This window comes from Chaetodon trifascialis, chromosome 3 (assembly GCF_039877785.1).
Source record: "Chaetodon trifascialis isolate fChaTrf1 chromosome 3, fChaTrf1.hap1, whole genome shotgun sequence".
Taxonomy (NCBI): Eukaryota; Metazoa; Chordata; class Actinopteri; order Chaetodontiformes; family Chaetodontidae; genus Chaetodon; species Chaetodon trifascialis.
In genome coordinates, this window is record NC_092058.1 from 3,371,115 (window position 1) to 3,386,818 (window position 15,704).

General features: G+C 41.5%; 1 protein-coding gene across 2 annotated transcripts in view; it reads left to right on the plus strand.

Moving 5' to 3' along the window:
• The window catches only part of rims4 (regulating synaptic membrane exocytosis 4), a 341,866-nt gene that overhangs the window by 37,760 nt on the left and 288,402 nt on the right, over nt 1–15,704 (plus strand). The window contains exons 5-6 of one of the 2 annotated variants that reach the window (XR_011602037.1): nt 1,363–1,502; nt 6,898–9,523. Coding sequence is in view for 1 of the 2 variants with exons in the window: in XM_070958316.1 (XP_070814417.1) it covers nt 1,363–1,502; nt 6,898–7,116 (359 nt within the window). In the remaining variant the exon portion in view is untranslated. Of the gene's footprint in view, nt 1–1,362; nt 1,503–6,897; nt 10,150–15,704 lie in introns of those variants that run through there. The other variant, XM_070958316.1, reaches the window with a different exon arrangement.

Here is a 15,704-nt window from a genome sequence, read left to right on the forward strand (position 1 = left end):
GAAAAATTATGCGAGAGATAAAAGAGAAGAGGATAACAAACAGAGCAAAGCGCAAGCAAGAGTCGGAGGAGGGAGAAACGAGCAGAGAGCAACTGAGTGTGAATGAGAGGAAACATGCTAAACAGAGAGATGAAAGGAAATCCATATATAGCAGCAAACAAAGAGAAGAGAGTGCTAATCTTTAATCTTGTCATCTAACCTACAGGACGACAGGCTTTGGTGTGTGTGTGTGTGTGTGTGTGTGTGGGTGTGTGTGTGTGTGTGTGTGTGTGTGTGTGTGTGTGTGTGTGTGTGTGTGTCTGTCTGTCTGTCTGTCTGTCAGACTCGGTCAAAGTCAGAAGTCTAACATTGTTTTGGGCTGCGTTACCCAGCAGCAAAGTTTCATTCCAGGAAGCAAAATCAAAACTTCAAGCGTGATTTTCGGTAAATTATTTAGCGTGTTAGTTTATTGTTTTTTGTTTTGTTTTTTTGTATGCAGAAAACCAGGAAAACTAATGTTTTCAAACAGTCTTCCTCATTCATGAATCCCTCTCTCCTCTCTCCTCTCAAAACACCACCAGGAACTGCGAGGCGGAGGTCACGTGACCGAGGGGGTAGCTAGCGAGCTAATATGCTAACATTATTTACCAATCAACAAACAGTATTATCTTTATAAACCCTGGCCCTTATCTGCGTACACAACATGTATTATCAGTGTTTATTAAAATGTGTTTTAATTAGAGATGTCCTGATCATATCAAGACAGTTTCAGGACTTTGTCTTTTCACTACGATGACATTGAATTGTTTCCTCTCCATTGTCTGATATTACTTCAGACGTGCTGATCAGAAGTGAAGGATGACAGTGACCATTCAAAGGATCCATAAATGTAGTTACATTTGCATGAAGGTGTAACGTCATGTTCTGCAGGGAGATCAGTGTTCGTTCTCATAATAATCTGCTTTACATTTGGAGATTTTTGCATTGATTAGACAGTTTTTTAAAGGACTGCTGTGTGAGTTGCTCTGTCGTTACTTCTTACAGTACAAGCCAAGGTTTTTATTGTTAGAAGTAAATAGCTTGCAGTCAAGTCTTTGGCCGTCTGTCACATGACCTTCACCTTCTCCATCAGTTCCTTGACTCGAGTCCTCTTCGCTCTACTCTGTCTTCTTCTACTGTGCTCTGCTGTAATCTGCCTTCTTCTCTTCCTCTGTGCTGTAGTCTGCTCCGTTCTCAGCCCAAACATACCAGCTCCAAATCCTCGAGTCTCATCGGACTCAGCCTCTAAAATCACTGAAACCCCCGTCGGAAAGCAGAGCTGCAGAGTACTCTGAAGGGGTTAATAGAGATCATTGTTAACTTTTCTGCCTGCTGTCGTTTCAGCGGCGTACATCAAAGTTTACCTCCTGGAGAACGGGGTCTGTGTGGCCAAGAAGAAGACCAAGTCAGTGAGGAAGTCTCTGGATCCTCTCTACAACCAGGTCCTGGTCTTCTCTGAAAGCCCACAGGGGAAAGTGGTGCAGGTGAGACACTCCATCATGTTTTTCAGTTTTTTTTACTACTATTATTTCTTTGAAAACACCAGAAGGATAAAATAGAAAATCTGTTATGAAAGATGGAAAGCACTCTGAAAACAGTACGATACTGCAAGACGTGAGCAGAAATTTCAATCGAGCCAAAATACAATGAAACCTGAGCGACGCTAGTCCTTTGAGCTAAATGCTAACACCAGCATGCTAACGTGCACAGTAACAAAGCTAACATGCTAATCTGCAGCAGACACGTTCACCATCTTAGATTACATTGTTAGCATGCTAACATTTGCTTTTAGCACTAACCTGAATTTTTGACCCTACCTAACCCGAGCTGCTACACCACAACGACAGAAGGGTTGTGGAAAAAACTAAATCATAACCTCAAACACAAACTAATCCCACCAGATCACCACCGTAACATAACAAAAGAGTTTCACCGCGATGACGTCGAGCGATGAATGTGGCTCTGCAGAAGAAGTTGGAGGAGAGCCAGCAGAGGAAGCCGAGAGGAAGAGTTTGACATTTCCAGCGACAGTCCGACCTGAGGGACCAGGAGGCTGTTTGAGCTGATTTTGTTCTTTCAGCTGTTTGAGCTTCAGCTGCTTTCAGGATCAAAAAATGTCTCCAAAGAGAGACTGATTATCACAGCGGATTCAGAGCTCTCCCACTTCTTCTGCTGTCACTCTTTCCTTCATTCTCCACTCTTATACTCCTTCCTCTCTTTCTCATTGATTCTTTTTCTACTCATCTCATCTCTTTCCTTTCTCTTTCCTTCCTCCTCCTCTTTCTTTCTTTCCCTTTCTGCAGCCTTGGCTCCTTCTTTTTCACTTTACATTTTTCTTTCTCTCATCCCACCTTTGAAGCATTTCTAGTCTCCTTCCATCATTTTCTACTTTCTTTCCTTTCCTTCCATGTTTCATTCCTTCCTCTCTGTTCTTAAATCTTGTTGTATTTGCACTTTCTTCTTTCTGTTGTGTTTCTATCACAGCTCTATTCATACTTGCATGCTTTTCTTTTTGCTCTAATCCTGTTCCAGTATAAATAACCCCAACAGGCACACGTGTGTTTTAACCCGATGCGAGGCAGCTTTCCTCAGTAATCAGCAGGTGGAAACAGTGGTGTGTTCAGTGCAGAGGCCTGCAGCTCTGCCTCAGGCTGCCCTGCTGCTCCTGTCACTGTGTAATTAGCCACTGAACGCCTCCCTCTTAATTATCTGCTGTCTGCGTCGCTGTCCTCCGAGTTTCATCAAACTCATTCACGCTGGATAATGAAAATCGCTGAAATCAGCAGCGCTTTTCAAGTTGCCACTTCCTGATTTAGCAAAGCACGCCGTCGCTAAAGACCATGCTGAGAATTCATTCAAATCCTTCCTCGAATGACGGCAGCTTCTTCATTCACAGCACGTGATTTCAGACATGTTTATGTGAATGTCTGAGCAGCTTTTTTGTCACCTTGTATTCTGGCATCATATAGAGTATTTACTTTACCAGTCCAGGTGTTTCCCCTCTTTCAGCTCTCAGGTTGTCTGATTAAGTTGCTTAGTCGTCCATATTCCTGCCTGTATCCAAGTCTGGTTTGTTCTTTCTTTGCGTCACCACAGTCTGTTATTAGTTTATTAACAGTATTTCCTCTGTGCTTTACCATTTAGGACCACTAAGACTGCAATTTACCCAAACACCTCTGCTTTCAGTGTAAATATTTTTCCACTGGACTGATCATTTGCATTGAAGTCAGTGTGATTTTTGTCTAATTGGTTGAAATTGGGGTTAAAATACACCAAAGCTGAAAACCTTCTCCTGTTATTCTGTTTATAATGAGTGTTTCCCACATGCCGTTGGGGTGTGTGTGTGTGTGTGTGTGTGTGTGTGTGTGTGTGTGTGTGTGTGTGTGTGTGTGGTGATCAGAGGTCAGGTCAGCGGGTGTTGAAGGTTGCAGGTTTGAACCTCTGCAGAGCGTCCCGAGGCTGCTCCGCCGCCATCACTGAGTAATTAGCAGCTAAACGCCTCCTTTCTAATTATCGGCTATGAGTCTTTCTCCTCTCCTCCGCTCTGCACTCTGTGCCATCCCCTGATCGTCTCATTTTCCCTCTTATCTCACGCTCTCTGACAATTTGCATGTAATCTTTTGTGTTGTTTTGTTTTTCACATCCTATCGAGCGTTTGAGTGTGTGTTCTGGAGTTTATTTCTGTGCTCTGAGTACAGTAGATGCTAAAGATCTCTATCAGGTTATTTCTCTGTTTGAAAATTCAGTTATTTTTTAATAACATCTCTCAACATTTTGACTATTTTTCTTTTCTTCCATTGCCCTGAATGCGTGACAGCTTTTCTCTGTCCACATGAAATATGAGGGAAAAAAGCAAACCAGGGTTTATTATAATTTTTTCAAAATGAATCGCTCTTATCTCCCTCTTTCCCATCATTCTTTATTATTCTGTCCCTTCTAACCAGAGGGAGTTTGTGGTGTCAAAACTGAGAGAGACATGCTGAGCATCTGAAGTAATCCCTCTATTTGATCCTGTGCTTTAGGGCTCAGTCACACCAACGTTTCTAACAGCAACTTTTCTCAGTGAAATCAGCACATTGAAATGAAGTCAATAGATTCGCTCTCTGAGGTAAATCTATAAAGTGCTTTTGTGTATCATTCAACTTCTCCCTCCCGTCTCCCAGCCTGACCTACCCTAAAAGTATAAGGATCAAAACAATGTATGTGGAATTTGAACACTACGCCCATATGTGATTGTTCAACATCCCACCCCAAAACCACGCACATTAACAGCCTCCTCTTCCTCCTCTCAGACGGCTTTACACTTCAGGGATTTGCTCCCATTCGGCCACAAAAGCACGAGTGAGGTCGACACCGATGGCGGCCGATAAGGTCCGGCTCACGGTTGGCGTTCGGGTTCATCCCAGAGGTGTTCGATGTGGCTGAGGTCAGGGCTCTGTGCAGGCCTGTCAGGTTTCTTTGTTGACCTCTATATGGAGGTACTGACATGAATCTGGAGAGGCTGGAAGAACACTTATCAATGTAGGGTATAGCAGTTACATACTGTGTATCCCTCACTGGAACACTAACCCAGACCAAAAGTACACTGAAGTACTTTTGACCATATCATGTATTTTGCATGAAAAACCGACTTTCTGGTGTTGGCGAGCACTTACAGTTCTCTTCCCTTCAATTCAAGTCCATCCATTCGCTTTCTGTATCCACTTATCCTCACTTCAATGCAACATGCTGCTTTTTTTTTTTTTTTGTCAAATCCCTTTTTGTGTCTCCATCAGCACCTGTACCTGTGTGTGTGTGTGTGTGTGTGTATGTGTGTGTTTGTGTCTCTGAGTGAGTTCTACTTCCAAGGAAGTGGACCAGAAGAAGATCTAGGACACTTTATGTTCCATCTTCCGTCCTAAACAGCCAGTTTCTCTTGTTCTGCCGTGCATGTGTCCTTCTTCCAGAGTCTCTCTCTCTCCTAAGTCGTAGTGGTTGAGGTCAGGACCTTGTTGGGAGAACTGATCGTGGGTAGACAGAAAAAGAGATAGATTCTCCTTCTTTAGAGATGGAGAGAATAGATTGAAGGAGATTTGGCCACTGTGTCTCTGTGGAAATCACTTGCAGACACACACACACACACACACACACACACACACACACACACACACACACACACACACACACACACACACACACATGCACACACACCAAACAAATTGGTATGCTGGCATGCACAGACACACAAGACCACCACATGCGCAGACGGATATTGATTATTTTGTCCACCGCTTGACAAGATGTTGGGCCGTCTGAGATGAGCCCTGATGTTATCAGGGTGTCAGGAGACAGAGGACACGTAACATTCAAACACACAGGTCTCTAAGCACATACCTTCATCGTCTCCATCACGCACACACACACACACACACACACAAACACACAAACCCTATTCATTTTCTTTAATTGAAACCTCAGCCTGCTCTGTGCTGCAGAAGCAGAGAGAGATCCAGGACTGCTTCAGAGCAGATTTCCAAACCGTCTGGATTAATGCTAATTAACACTGCCCTCTTCACCTTATCACTTTGTCAATAATCTGCCCGCTCCACCATCACACTCCAGAATGCTTTATGTGCGCGATTCAAGGGCCTCTGAAGACATTAGGCATTAAATCTCTTGAAAACACTTCAATTCTCTTTAGTCTGCTGGAGACACTGAGGGGAACATCAAGTATCTACCTGTAAACAGAACTTTGATATTCAAGATTATGTGATATTTATGATAATATACACTGAATATTATGACTGGCCTGTAAAGTACAACATTTGTTAATTTCTCATTTTTCCTCTGTTGGATAGGACTGCAGGTCTCACAGAAGCCATCTATTGTTTGGAAAATGTCACTAAAAAGATAAACCGCCTTCACTAATATTTTAGTGATAGCTTATTATTGTGTTTTTTGAATTGAAGCTGGTGGCAGTAAATAGGGAAGAAAGCTCAAAACACTTGGTTAAAGTGTCATGGATACATTGAATTTTTCAATATTTGAAGTGTTTTCCACCCGTGAATACAATGACCAGTAGTTGCCAAATGGGGACCCGGGGGTGGGATCTTTCTGCTCCCAGGGGTCTCTGTCAGAAAATATATCAAAAGTAAAGATTCACATCACAAACCAACAGTGAGAACTGCTTCATGCATTCAATGCTCTCTTCACTGGATTTTCTGTATCTGCATTTGAAGCTAAGCTCAAAGACTTCCTGTCTTCCCAGGCACATGGACAGTGTTAGTGTGTATACTTGTATTTGCTACATAGCGGGGACCGTGTTTTTAGGACATTTTTGGAAAATGAGTCGAGCTGCTGCCAACGTGAGCTCAGCTTGTTTCTCTGATAATGTAAAATCCAGCCTCCAGTGACTAAAAACCTTCATCTGGTTAAAAGACACTTGAAAGATCGAAAAAGTGACATGATGTGACTTGAAGGAGTAATAAATTAGTCGGCAGGAAACATTTTAATGTTGCTCTGTCTGGCTGACAGCCAGCACTTATATGAAACTGTATTTCAACAAAACCATGATCCTTCTCATCATAACCAAGTGTATCAATCGCCTTAACCTAACATGTGATACATGAACCCTGGTCTCCTTTATCAATGTCCTGCGCTTTGTATGGCCCAGCCCTCCTCCATGACCTCCTCCCTTTGATGTCTATGCAATATAGTAATGTCACACATATCAATGAATAATTTTGTAGAACGCTTGTGTAAAAGATGTGAATTTTGATATTTCTTACTATGAAGACGATTTGAATTAAAGCTGAAAGAGAAACCACATAATAAACATCTCTTACTATTTGTAAGAACTCAATTCAATAACCCAATTTCTATCTTTATCCTCTTGTGTAGGTGATCGTCTGGGGCAACTATGGACGAATGGACCGCAAATGCTTCATGGGCGTAGCTCGAATCCTACTGGAGGAGTTGGACCTCAGCACAATGGTGATTGGCTGGTACAAGCTCTTCCCTACCTCCTCCATGGTGGACCCGACGATGGCGCCACTCATCCGCCACTCCTCCCAGATGTCCCTGGAGAGCACCATTGGGCCCTGTTGTGAGCGATCCTAAGACTCACGTACAAATATAAAGTTTTTCTGTGCAACTAAGATTCCATGGCTGTCTCAACCAAATCCTAAGACACATTTTTATGTACCCTGTAGCCCCACACCTGGATCAATCAGGTGGTAATGCCCCTGGAGCAGATAGATATCTTACTCAAGGGCACTTTGACAGGTCCAACCACTCTTGGGACTCAACCTTTCCCCTGACTGGGAAATGACTTTACTAAGTAGTAGGTCATTTTGGCACTCATTGGAAATGTACTGGAATTATTTTGATATTGTATAAGACTGTTTCCCGAAACTCATGGGAAGCACATTTCTTTTGTTGTTGCAACCGACCGCCCCTCAGACTCACAGGAAAATTTTGCTCAATCCAGATCTCTTTGATGAAAAAACAAAAACCTTCTTAATGAGGATACTTCAAAGGAGGGCTTGGTTGCCGACATTGATCACATCCTACTGGGACCACAATACACGGCGGGCTCAGCTTTGCTTCGGCTACGCGCCTTCTTCACAGCCTACATTCGATTCTCATTCCCAGGACTGCGTGTTGTCTTGCTGTGTCCTATTTAAGGGGCTGGACAGCTCCTGAGTGTTATCTGTCAATCCATGAGTCCGGAGAGAAAGTGAGACTGTCCTCACAATGTTTAAGACACCAGCCGCCCTTTTGCAGGAGCATGGGGACAGCGGAGGACTTGGAAAAGAATTGTACTTATTTGTTGTAACCAGCCAAGACATCTTGGTTTTGAACATTCTGACTTGAGCTGTTTTTGGTTTTTGTGTCACACATTTGGCCCTTCAATGTTCAGTTTATTTGGTACTATGTGTGTGCGAGTGGAGAAGGCATGAATGAAGCCCCTTTCGTCTTCTGGAAGGATCTACTGTAGATCTCAACCTGATCTTGGAGATCCAGAGTACTGCTGGGTTTATATCCTTCAGGTTAGTTCAGACTGCAGTTAATTACTCTTACCTGCAGAGCCAGGTTCCTGAGTGGATTTGTACGGTTTAAAGGAAGAACTAGCAGGTTCTGAATTCACAAAGACCACGTGCCATTACAACCCAATAGCCATTTTCATGACAATCAGGACATTAGTTGATTTTACTGATTATTGTGTCACCTCTCGTGGAAGGGGGTTATTAGATAAACCATGTAGTGTTGTGTTTGGTAGAGATGAAAACATGCAGCCTTGTGGGTTTTGAGAAAAAATGAATTTAAGACCCCATTTCACCTGTTTGTTTCTTGAATATGTAGCAAATTGATTGTCCGAAAGGACATGTGCAGCTTGCTGTTTGTAGGCAGGTGTTAATTCACTCAAGTGTGATTCGCTGAACCACTTCATCCAATTTTAGCCAGATGGGATCAAAATGTAAAAGTATTTGTTGTGTGGCAACTGGAACCTGCCTGGTGCATAACATTGTGATGCACAGTCATAGTCAGAATGCTGTATGTGAGCGTCATACTAAATTGGATTTTATGCATGCAATATATTGTTTTAGATCACAATTCCATACGTGTGTGACTATCATGTCCAAATGCAATGTTTTACACCTTACCAGGACACAAGCTAGACACAGCTGGCATGACACAGGCAGGTGTCAATGGGGTCTGAAATGAAAATGGGTCTTTGACCTCATTTGGTTCAATTCTGTTCTGTGTCATTCTAAATTTTCACATCCACCTGAGTGGAGGTGCAGGTCACATCAAGTGCAGGGGGGAGATATTGCACCTGTGTTGTAGCGCTGACAGATGATGCTAATACAAAATGTTTCAAAAAGCACTGAGGGCATAGCCTGACTGACAGTGTAGGGCTGAAAACTTGCTGTATATCCCAGCTGAATTGTAGTTCGGAATGCTCTTTAGCTAATCCTGAAGTAGATTTTTTAGATTCCTCCTCTCTCTTTTTTAAAGCTTTGGCTAACAGTTGTCTAATAACAGTTTCTACTGTGCCAATTTCTACCAGCAAGTGTCTTCTCCTTCCTCTTCTTCAATTACCTTGCGGCATGTGCTATTGTGAGGGGGGAGCAGAAACAACCACTCACTAGATCTGACAGCAGTATTCAGGCAGTGCAGAGGAGCGTCCCTTTTATTCTAAATTACAGCCCTAATCCACAGACCGCCGAGGCACCTGGTGATTAGCCATGCTAAGACTCAGCATGGAGAGAGGGAGGAAAAGGAAGGAGAGAGAGGAAGGAAGCATGAAATGTACTTTGTATCATCCAAACAAAGGATCTGTCTGGACTGACGTCAGGTTTCACAGATTTCAAAAAAAGGACATAAAAACAGGATGAACTTAAAGGGAACACAATGTGCACACTGTAGAGAAATTTATAGTTTATTAAAGGACAAACATATGTATTTCATTTGGGCACTTTATGATTCTTAAAGTCTTTTTTTATGTGTAAATATTATTAGTGTCTTTTTTGGAGTGAACCAAAGTTAATCTATAAAGACTTAGATGATTAATGTTAAAATCTGAGGGAGGGAAGGAAAAACCTTGCTAGTTACCGTAAGATTGTAGCTTTAGCTGGTAGCATCCGCATGACTGATCAAAACTTTTCGTTAATTAGCAGACAACTTGATAAGACTAAGCATGAGCTATACGCTACAAAGGAAGTGTAGGGATGAAACGTGTCAGGCTTTAATTGAGGAATACGTACATATGTAGCAATTTAATTGAGATTCAAAGTTTTGTGAATTTCATTTTGGGCTTTTTCTTTTCACACGATACAAGAACTGAGATCTGTAATGAGAGACAAAAATCAGCTTTGTGATTTTAACATTTAAGCAAGATTTCAGAACAAATTTTCTTTCACCAATTCATATTTTGAATAAAACAAATAATTACTCTTTGCAAAATAGGCCTCTGTTTTGCCAGTAGCAGTGTTGCAGGGATATTAATACTGTATTTATTTCCACAATAAATTAGTTACGTTCTGTAAAGCAATAATCAAAAAGCATCCAGTCATTGCAGCTTTTCAGTTGTTCAGTGGAAACTGTGGAAGGTGACAAGCTTAGCCAGTGATTTTCACTGCAGTCAGATTTATCTCATCCTGTGACATGTGTTTTGTATATATCAGGACTTTTGAAACATATATGACTTCATATAATTTATTGGACTCGTCTTGATGTCCTGATGTCCAAGAGAGAAATTAGAAAGAAGCAGGATTTTTAGGATTCAAAACACCTTGAAAACAGCTTGAAGAATTTGAATCCTTGTTAAGATCCGTCATTTTAACCCAGCGTGTTTTTTTGTCCGTAACCTGTTCCAGGGAGAGTGTCATGTAGTCTCTAAGGAATCTCTGTTTACAGAAGGAGCTGGAACATAATAGCCCATGCAAGATTTAAATTTCTGATTTGATCATTTTCAGCATATTGAATAGCATGGATTTTAATCTAATGAGAACAGTGACTGCTTGGTAGAGAGGGCTGTTTTTACAAATGAGGTGATGTTAAAGAAGTTGTATGATTCAATATATAAGTATATAATATATATAAATATATTTAAAATCAATTAACTCCTCTTATTGTGATCCAAGGAATGTGTTTCTGTCTCTTCTTTTGTGCCAAATTTTAAACATATTTTGAGGGCTGATTTCCCAGTTGAGGACCATTGAAAGAGGAAAGTTTACACAGTTGGCATCAAATTTTCTTTCAGCAACCCACAAGCAGAGTACACTCTGTTCTAAGGAAATTACTTTGCATCCAAGGAAAGAACTCTGTGGCTGAAAGAAAAGTGACTTTGCATGATAATGATCTAGATTTAGTGGAGATTGATCACAAGGAGAATTAGAAATCTAAAGTTGCAGTGGTAACCATCATAGAAGTTTCCCATCTGTCTACATCTAACCTGCAGCAGCTGCCTGTGCGACATTAGTGTTGTTAATTATTAGTTAACAAAGAGCTGATTGTTCATTGTAGCATTTAAAAGCTAAAAATCGTTGCTAACAGCTCCTGTCAAAGGTGGAGCAGCATGGCAGCCGCGGTATGGCGTGCATGCAGTGAATGATGGGTTTTCTATGATGGCTACAGGTGCACACTCTGGCACTGGAATTTGATGTAAACATGTTCACAGCTGACCCAAGAAAATGTCCTTTTCCAATTGTTGGGAGAAAGACATAATATATGCCAACATTGCGAGCAGGATTAAGAGAAATTAATGTTCATCTAATTAAAAATTGATTGTGTAATTTTGCTCATCAGAAGCTTCTCGTTCACCAGTCTGAATCTGTTTGTGACATTTTGTAACCAGTGAGGCTAACGAATGAGCTAATGAACTATGTAGATGTTATAGTTGACTTATTCAGCACCAAAAATGTACGTTTTTGCATTCACAAATATTTTGATTGTGTCTGCCACATGGATGTTAATTATGTACTACTATCAATTGTAATGTAAGTAGAGGCCTTAAACACACTGATATACATTTTGTCAGGGCTAAGGACTAAGAATTGTCACATAAAGTAATCAAAATGACGCAAAAAAGTTTTACAGTGTCGCCATTTCAACCCATAACTTAAAGTAAAATAAGTGTCATCTAAGGAAATGATTATATTTGCGTATGTTCTTAATGAATTTCTGATATTTCAACAGACTATTTGTGTATTCTCCCCACTCCTTGGTGTGGGCTTAATTGAACAAACTGAGCAAAAAAGGTTTTTGCAGACTAGATATTCAAACATTCTGACCTGTTTCTTAACAAGACTTGTTTTCTAAACTTCTGACTTCCACTATCTTACGCTGTAGTGTTTCTTCATTGATGTCTGAATGCACATAATGCTGCTTTGTGGTTTCAATCAAGTAGAATTAAAAGATAAACACAAAAGAACATTCGCAATTTAGCCGCCTGTGAGAGCTGTACTGGAGTCCCGTTGGGGTCCTTTTCCACCCTGACTGCCTCTTAGGTTGACCTTCTGCGAAACCAGACATGTTCCCTTTTCCCACATTAGAGCTTTTCAGTTCTATAGCAACATAAGCGGCCATTGACCGAGACACAGAGCGATCCATTAAACAGCCAATAACTTTTAAGGTGAGATGACCCAGACAATCTGATCTGCTCAGGCAACGTAAAACACAGCTGTAACATGCAAACAATCTAAAACAGCTGCAAATGGAAGCAGCCAATCAATTTCCCTTCAGGCTCCAAGAACTGGCCGGCGCCATGGATGTATTTAGAGAACTGATACCAAGATGGCGTAATTATTTCAATGAAAGTGATTGAAAGTTGCTCACTGAAAAGGCATGTGACTTCTCAAGAGTTTTTAAATTATATTGGACCTAAAGGTTCAAACTCTGATAATACAAAGGCTTATGGGCGAAGCCTGAGGCAAACATGTTTATCATGGAGCCAGAAATTTACATACTCAACTCTGATTGGTTATTTTCTCCCGTTGCTATTAAACCAGTTCAGAGTACACATACATCCTGTCTGTTATTCACGTCCTGGTAGCTTATTAAAGCGATTATTCAAAGAGCTACCAGAGAGATCGCTTCCTTCATTTAGTCTGGAGTTATTTTATGTGATTGAGTACAAAGCAATTGCATTTCCAGATGGAGTCAAAGCGAGCACGACTGGTTGCAACTGCAATACGACCACATTTTATGACACATGTAGGAGCGGCCAGTCGCAACCTCTGAGCTAACCTTGATGCTTTTTGATTTCACGGGATGTCGTATTTTCAGAGTGCAGAGGCAGAAGATCAACCTAAGAGGTGAATCTGGGGAGAATTCCCTTTGAAGTTCTTTAAAAAAACCCTACCTGTGCTCAAACTGTCCATATCATTTCCTTCTTAAGTTCATGGGTTTTCCTGATTAGAAAGAAAGAGCACTGTTTGTGTCCTTTTCTTTTAGGGTGCCAGTGTGTACATTTCTAGACACATATCATATCACGTTCTCTCCGGGGGAAGAGGTGGAGGAGTGGGAGGATGAAAGGGTAGATGCAGCTCCTCTGCGGATGTTATGAAACGGTGGCTGGTGGATCCCAAAAGCAACACATCTCCTCTCGTCTGCTGTGCTGCAGAGGCAGCGCTTCCCAAACGTCCTCCTCGGAGGCCGCCCCCAACCCACCCGTCATAAAAGTGTTCCCCCACATGCCATCTGCTGCATCGCCTCATTCGAAGTGTCCCACATTGAGCGAATGCATTCTTAGGCTGGGTGACCCCAGCGTGAATCCAAGTGCCACACAGTTTCATAACTTGTGCTTCTCAACACCGCTCCTGGTTAAATTACCTCTCACACATTTCAGTCACTCATTGCTGGTTGTACACTCATTCGGTCTCTAAACAAATCCTCCTTTTATTTCTCCTGTAATGGTTGATTATACAAAGTAATTTATCTATAGCATTCACAGCCTTAAATTCTCATGTCTATGCCATCATTCGAGGCCTTTTGAGGACATAATATTTTTCTAAGGCCCCTGAAATATTGCATATAAGAAGGTGATGTTTTGGTTTTGGGATGCGATGTCGGACATTTTTCCAGGCCTTCTCATGCTGTCAGGATCATGCGATATGGGCAACTGTTGGAAGCAATGCTGATGGAAAATCCTCACTGATAAGAATTTATCCAGGGAAGGTTTTCTAAGCGTACTGTGTATTGTTTTTCTCAGCTACTGTTAGTAGTGACTTGTTGAATTTGTTGCTCAACGGCAGCTGAGCAGCAGCAAAAAGAAGCAAGAGCATCACTGTCTAAACTCCACTCAGCCATTTAAGGATGTCAAACATCCACTTATAGGTTAATTGTAATTTCTTCAATACTTTTGATCCCATCTTTAGCATCAAGAAATGTTAGCATAAACTAAAGTTAGCAAAGCATTAAGCAGCAAAAGCCCATCTGCATTGCTCTCCATGTGTTGCTCATGTATTACTGCCTTGAGGACCTGAATGTTATCAGAGGAGCGACCAAGTGGTGTAACTTTAGTTTTACTCACCGCACCGTCATAGAAAACACAAGTATATTTGCAGATTCTTTGGCAAACTGTTATATTGTTGAGTAAATGCACAATTTGGTGTATTGTTATTCTATTCAAGCTGTCAATAAAATAGTTTAACTCCATCATTATGTTTGTTTTAATTTATGTATTTGTGCTGCTGATATCATGTAGATGACAGAGAAGTGTTGAAAAGACAACGTCTATTTGAAAATCCATGAAATTGCAGAAGCTAGCAGAAGCAACGATAGCTCAGAAAAAAATGTACCATAACAGGCTTAAGGCTAGTGTAGAAAACTTAAAAACTTTCCAGATCGAGCTGACACAATTACTGCTACTGAGCGATTAGACGAGAGCCTCTCTGAGGACTGTCCAGAGTTTTGACTTGATCTGAAGACAGGAAGAGGCTGCGTTCAGCGATCAGAGCTCAGTCACTGCCGGTCGACAGCAGAGAACTTCTGATTTCACACGACTAAAACATGCTTACTGTAGTCTGTAATTAATGTCAAGATTGTTTGTATTTAGATCCCCATTAGCTACACAGACATGTGACATCCGTATATTTTTCCGCTTTCTGCAGTCAAAAATCCTGCTCATGCCGTCATTGCATCGTTTCCTTTTCTCTGCACTGAATCACTTCTGCGGGGGGGGTGATAAAAAATGACCCCAGATGACTTAAAAGAACGGCAGGTGTCTGAAAAGCAAAGGACATTCAGCTGTGATGATTTTCTGTACAAAACAAAGCACCATCCTCTAAATGTTCAACCAGAAGAGTGATTCACGGTGCAGCCCCACTCGTTCTCTACGAGCAGTGACGTGTTTAAACGACTTCCTGTTCGACCGTGTCACCAAACATGAGTCTGATAAGACTGATGCTTTACCCAGCTGTTAAATCAATAGGCATGAACTTCCCACAGCATTGCTTGTCCTCTCTTTCAGTCCACTCTGAACAGTAACACTCATTCTGTTCTGGTCACTTCTGCAATAACTGCTTGTCCCATAGTGATGTGGAAAGATGGTGTGATTTTTAACACGTGTTTGGAACCAAACACTGCATTTAGTCTTTTCTACAGTAGGGAACACATTTTTTACCATTACCCAGTCCTCTACCAACTTCTATTCCTCATTTAAGACCTCTTCTTGTTCTCCAGATATGAGCTCTGATGTGCATATTGTGCATACATTGCAGAGCTGGCATTATTAAAAAAGGAAATGAGCAATCATTGGTGAAAATACAAGACAAACATACTTTGTATTTCTTGTTAGTAAGAACTTTTTGTCCATGAAGCTGCAGATGGTTCAAATCCATAACAATTCAACTTACTTTCCATCATTGTTTTTTCATTCAGTTAGGAGCAGGTGTACAGTATGAGTACAGTTTACAGGTGAACAGGTGAGCTGAACAACGGCTAAATCTCTACAAACCTCTTGTGGGAACAGATGAGAGGAAGGGAGAGGAAAGACAGTGAGGAGGAGGAGGAGGAGGAGGAGGAGGGGTAAAAACACAATAATAAGAAAGATGGAGGAAGAGAATGAGACGTGGAGCTGGAGAGAGAAGCAGAGGAGAGGAGGGATTCATTTTGTTTGACAGGCAGCAGCTAAGGACGACCAAATGTGAAGCTTCAGCCCGTCTGTCTCTCTGTCTCTACGTCCCTCGCTTCTGCTCCTC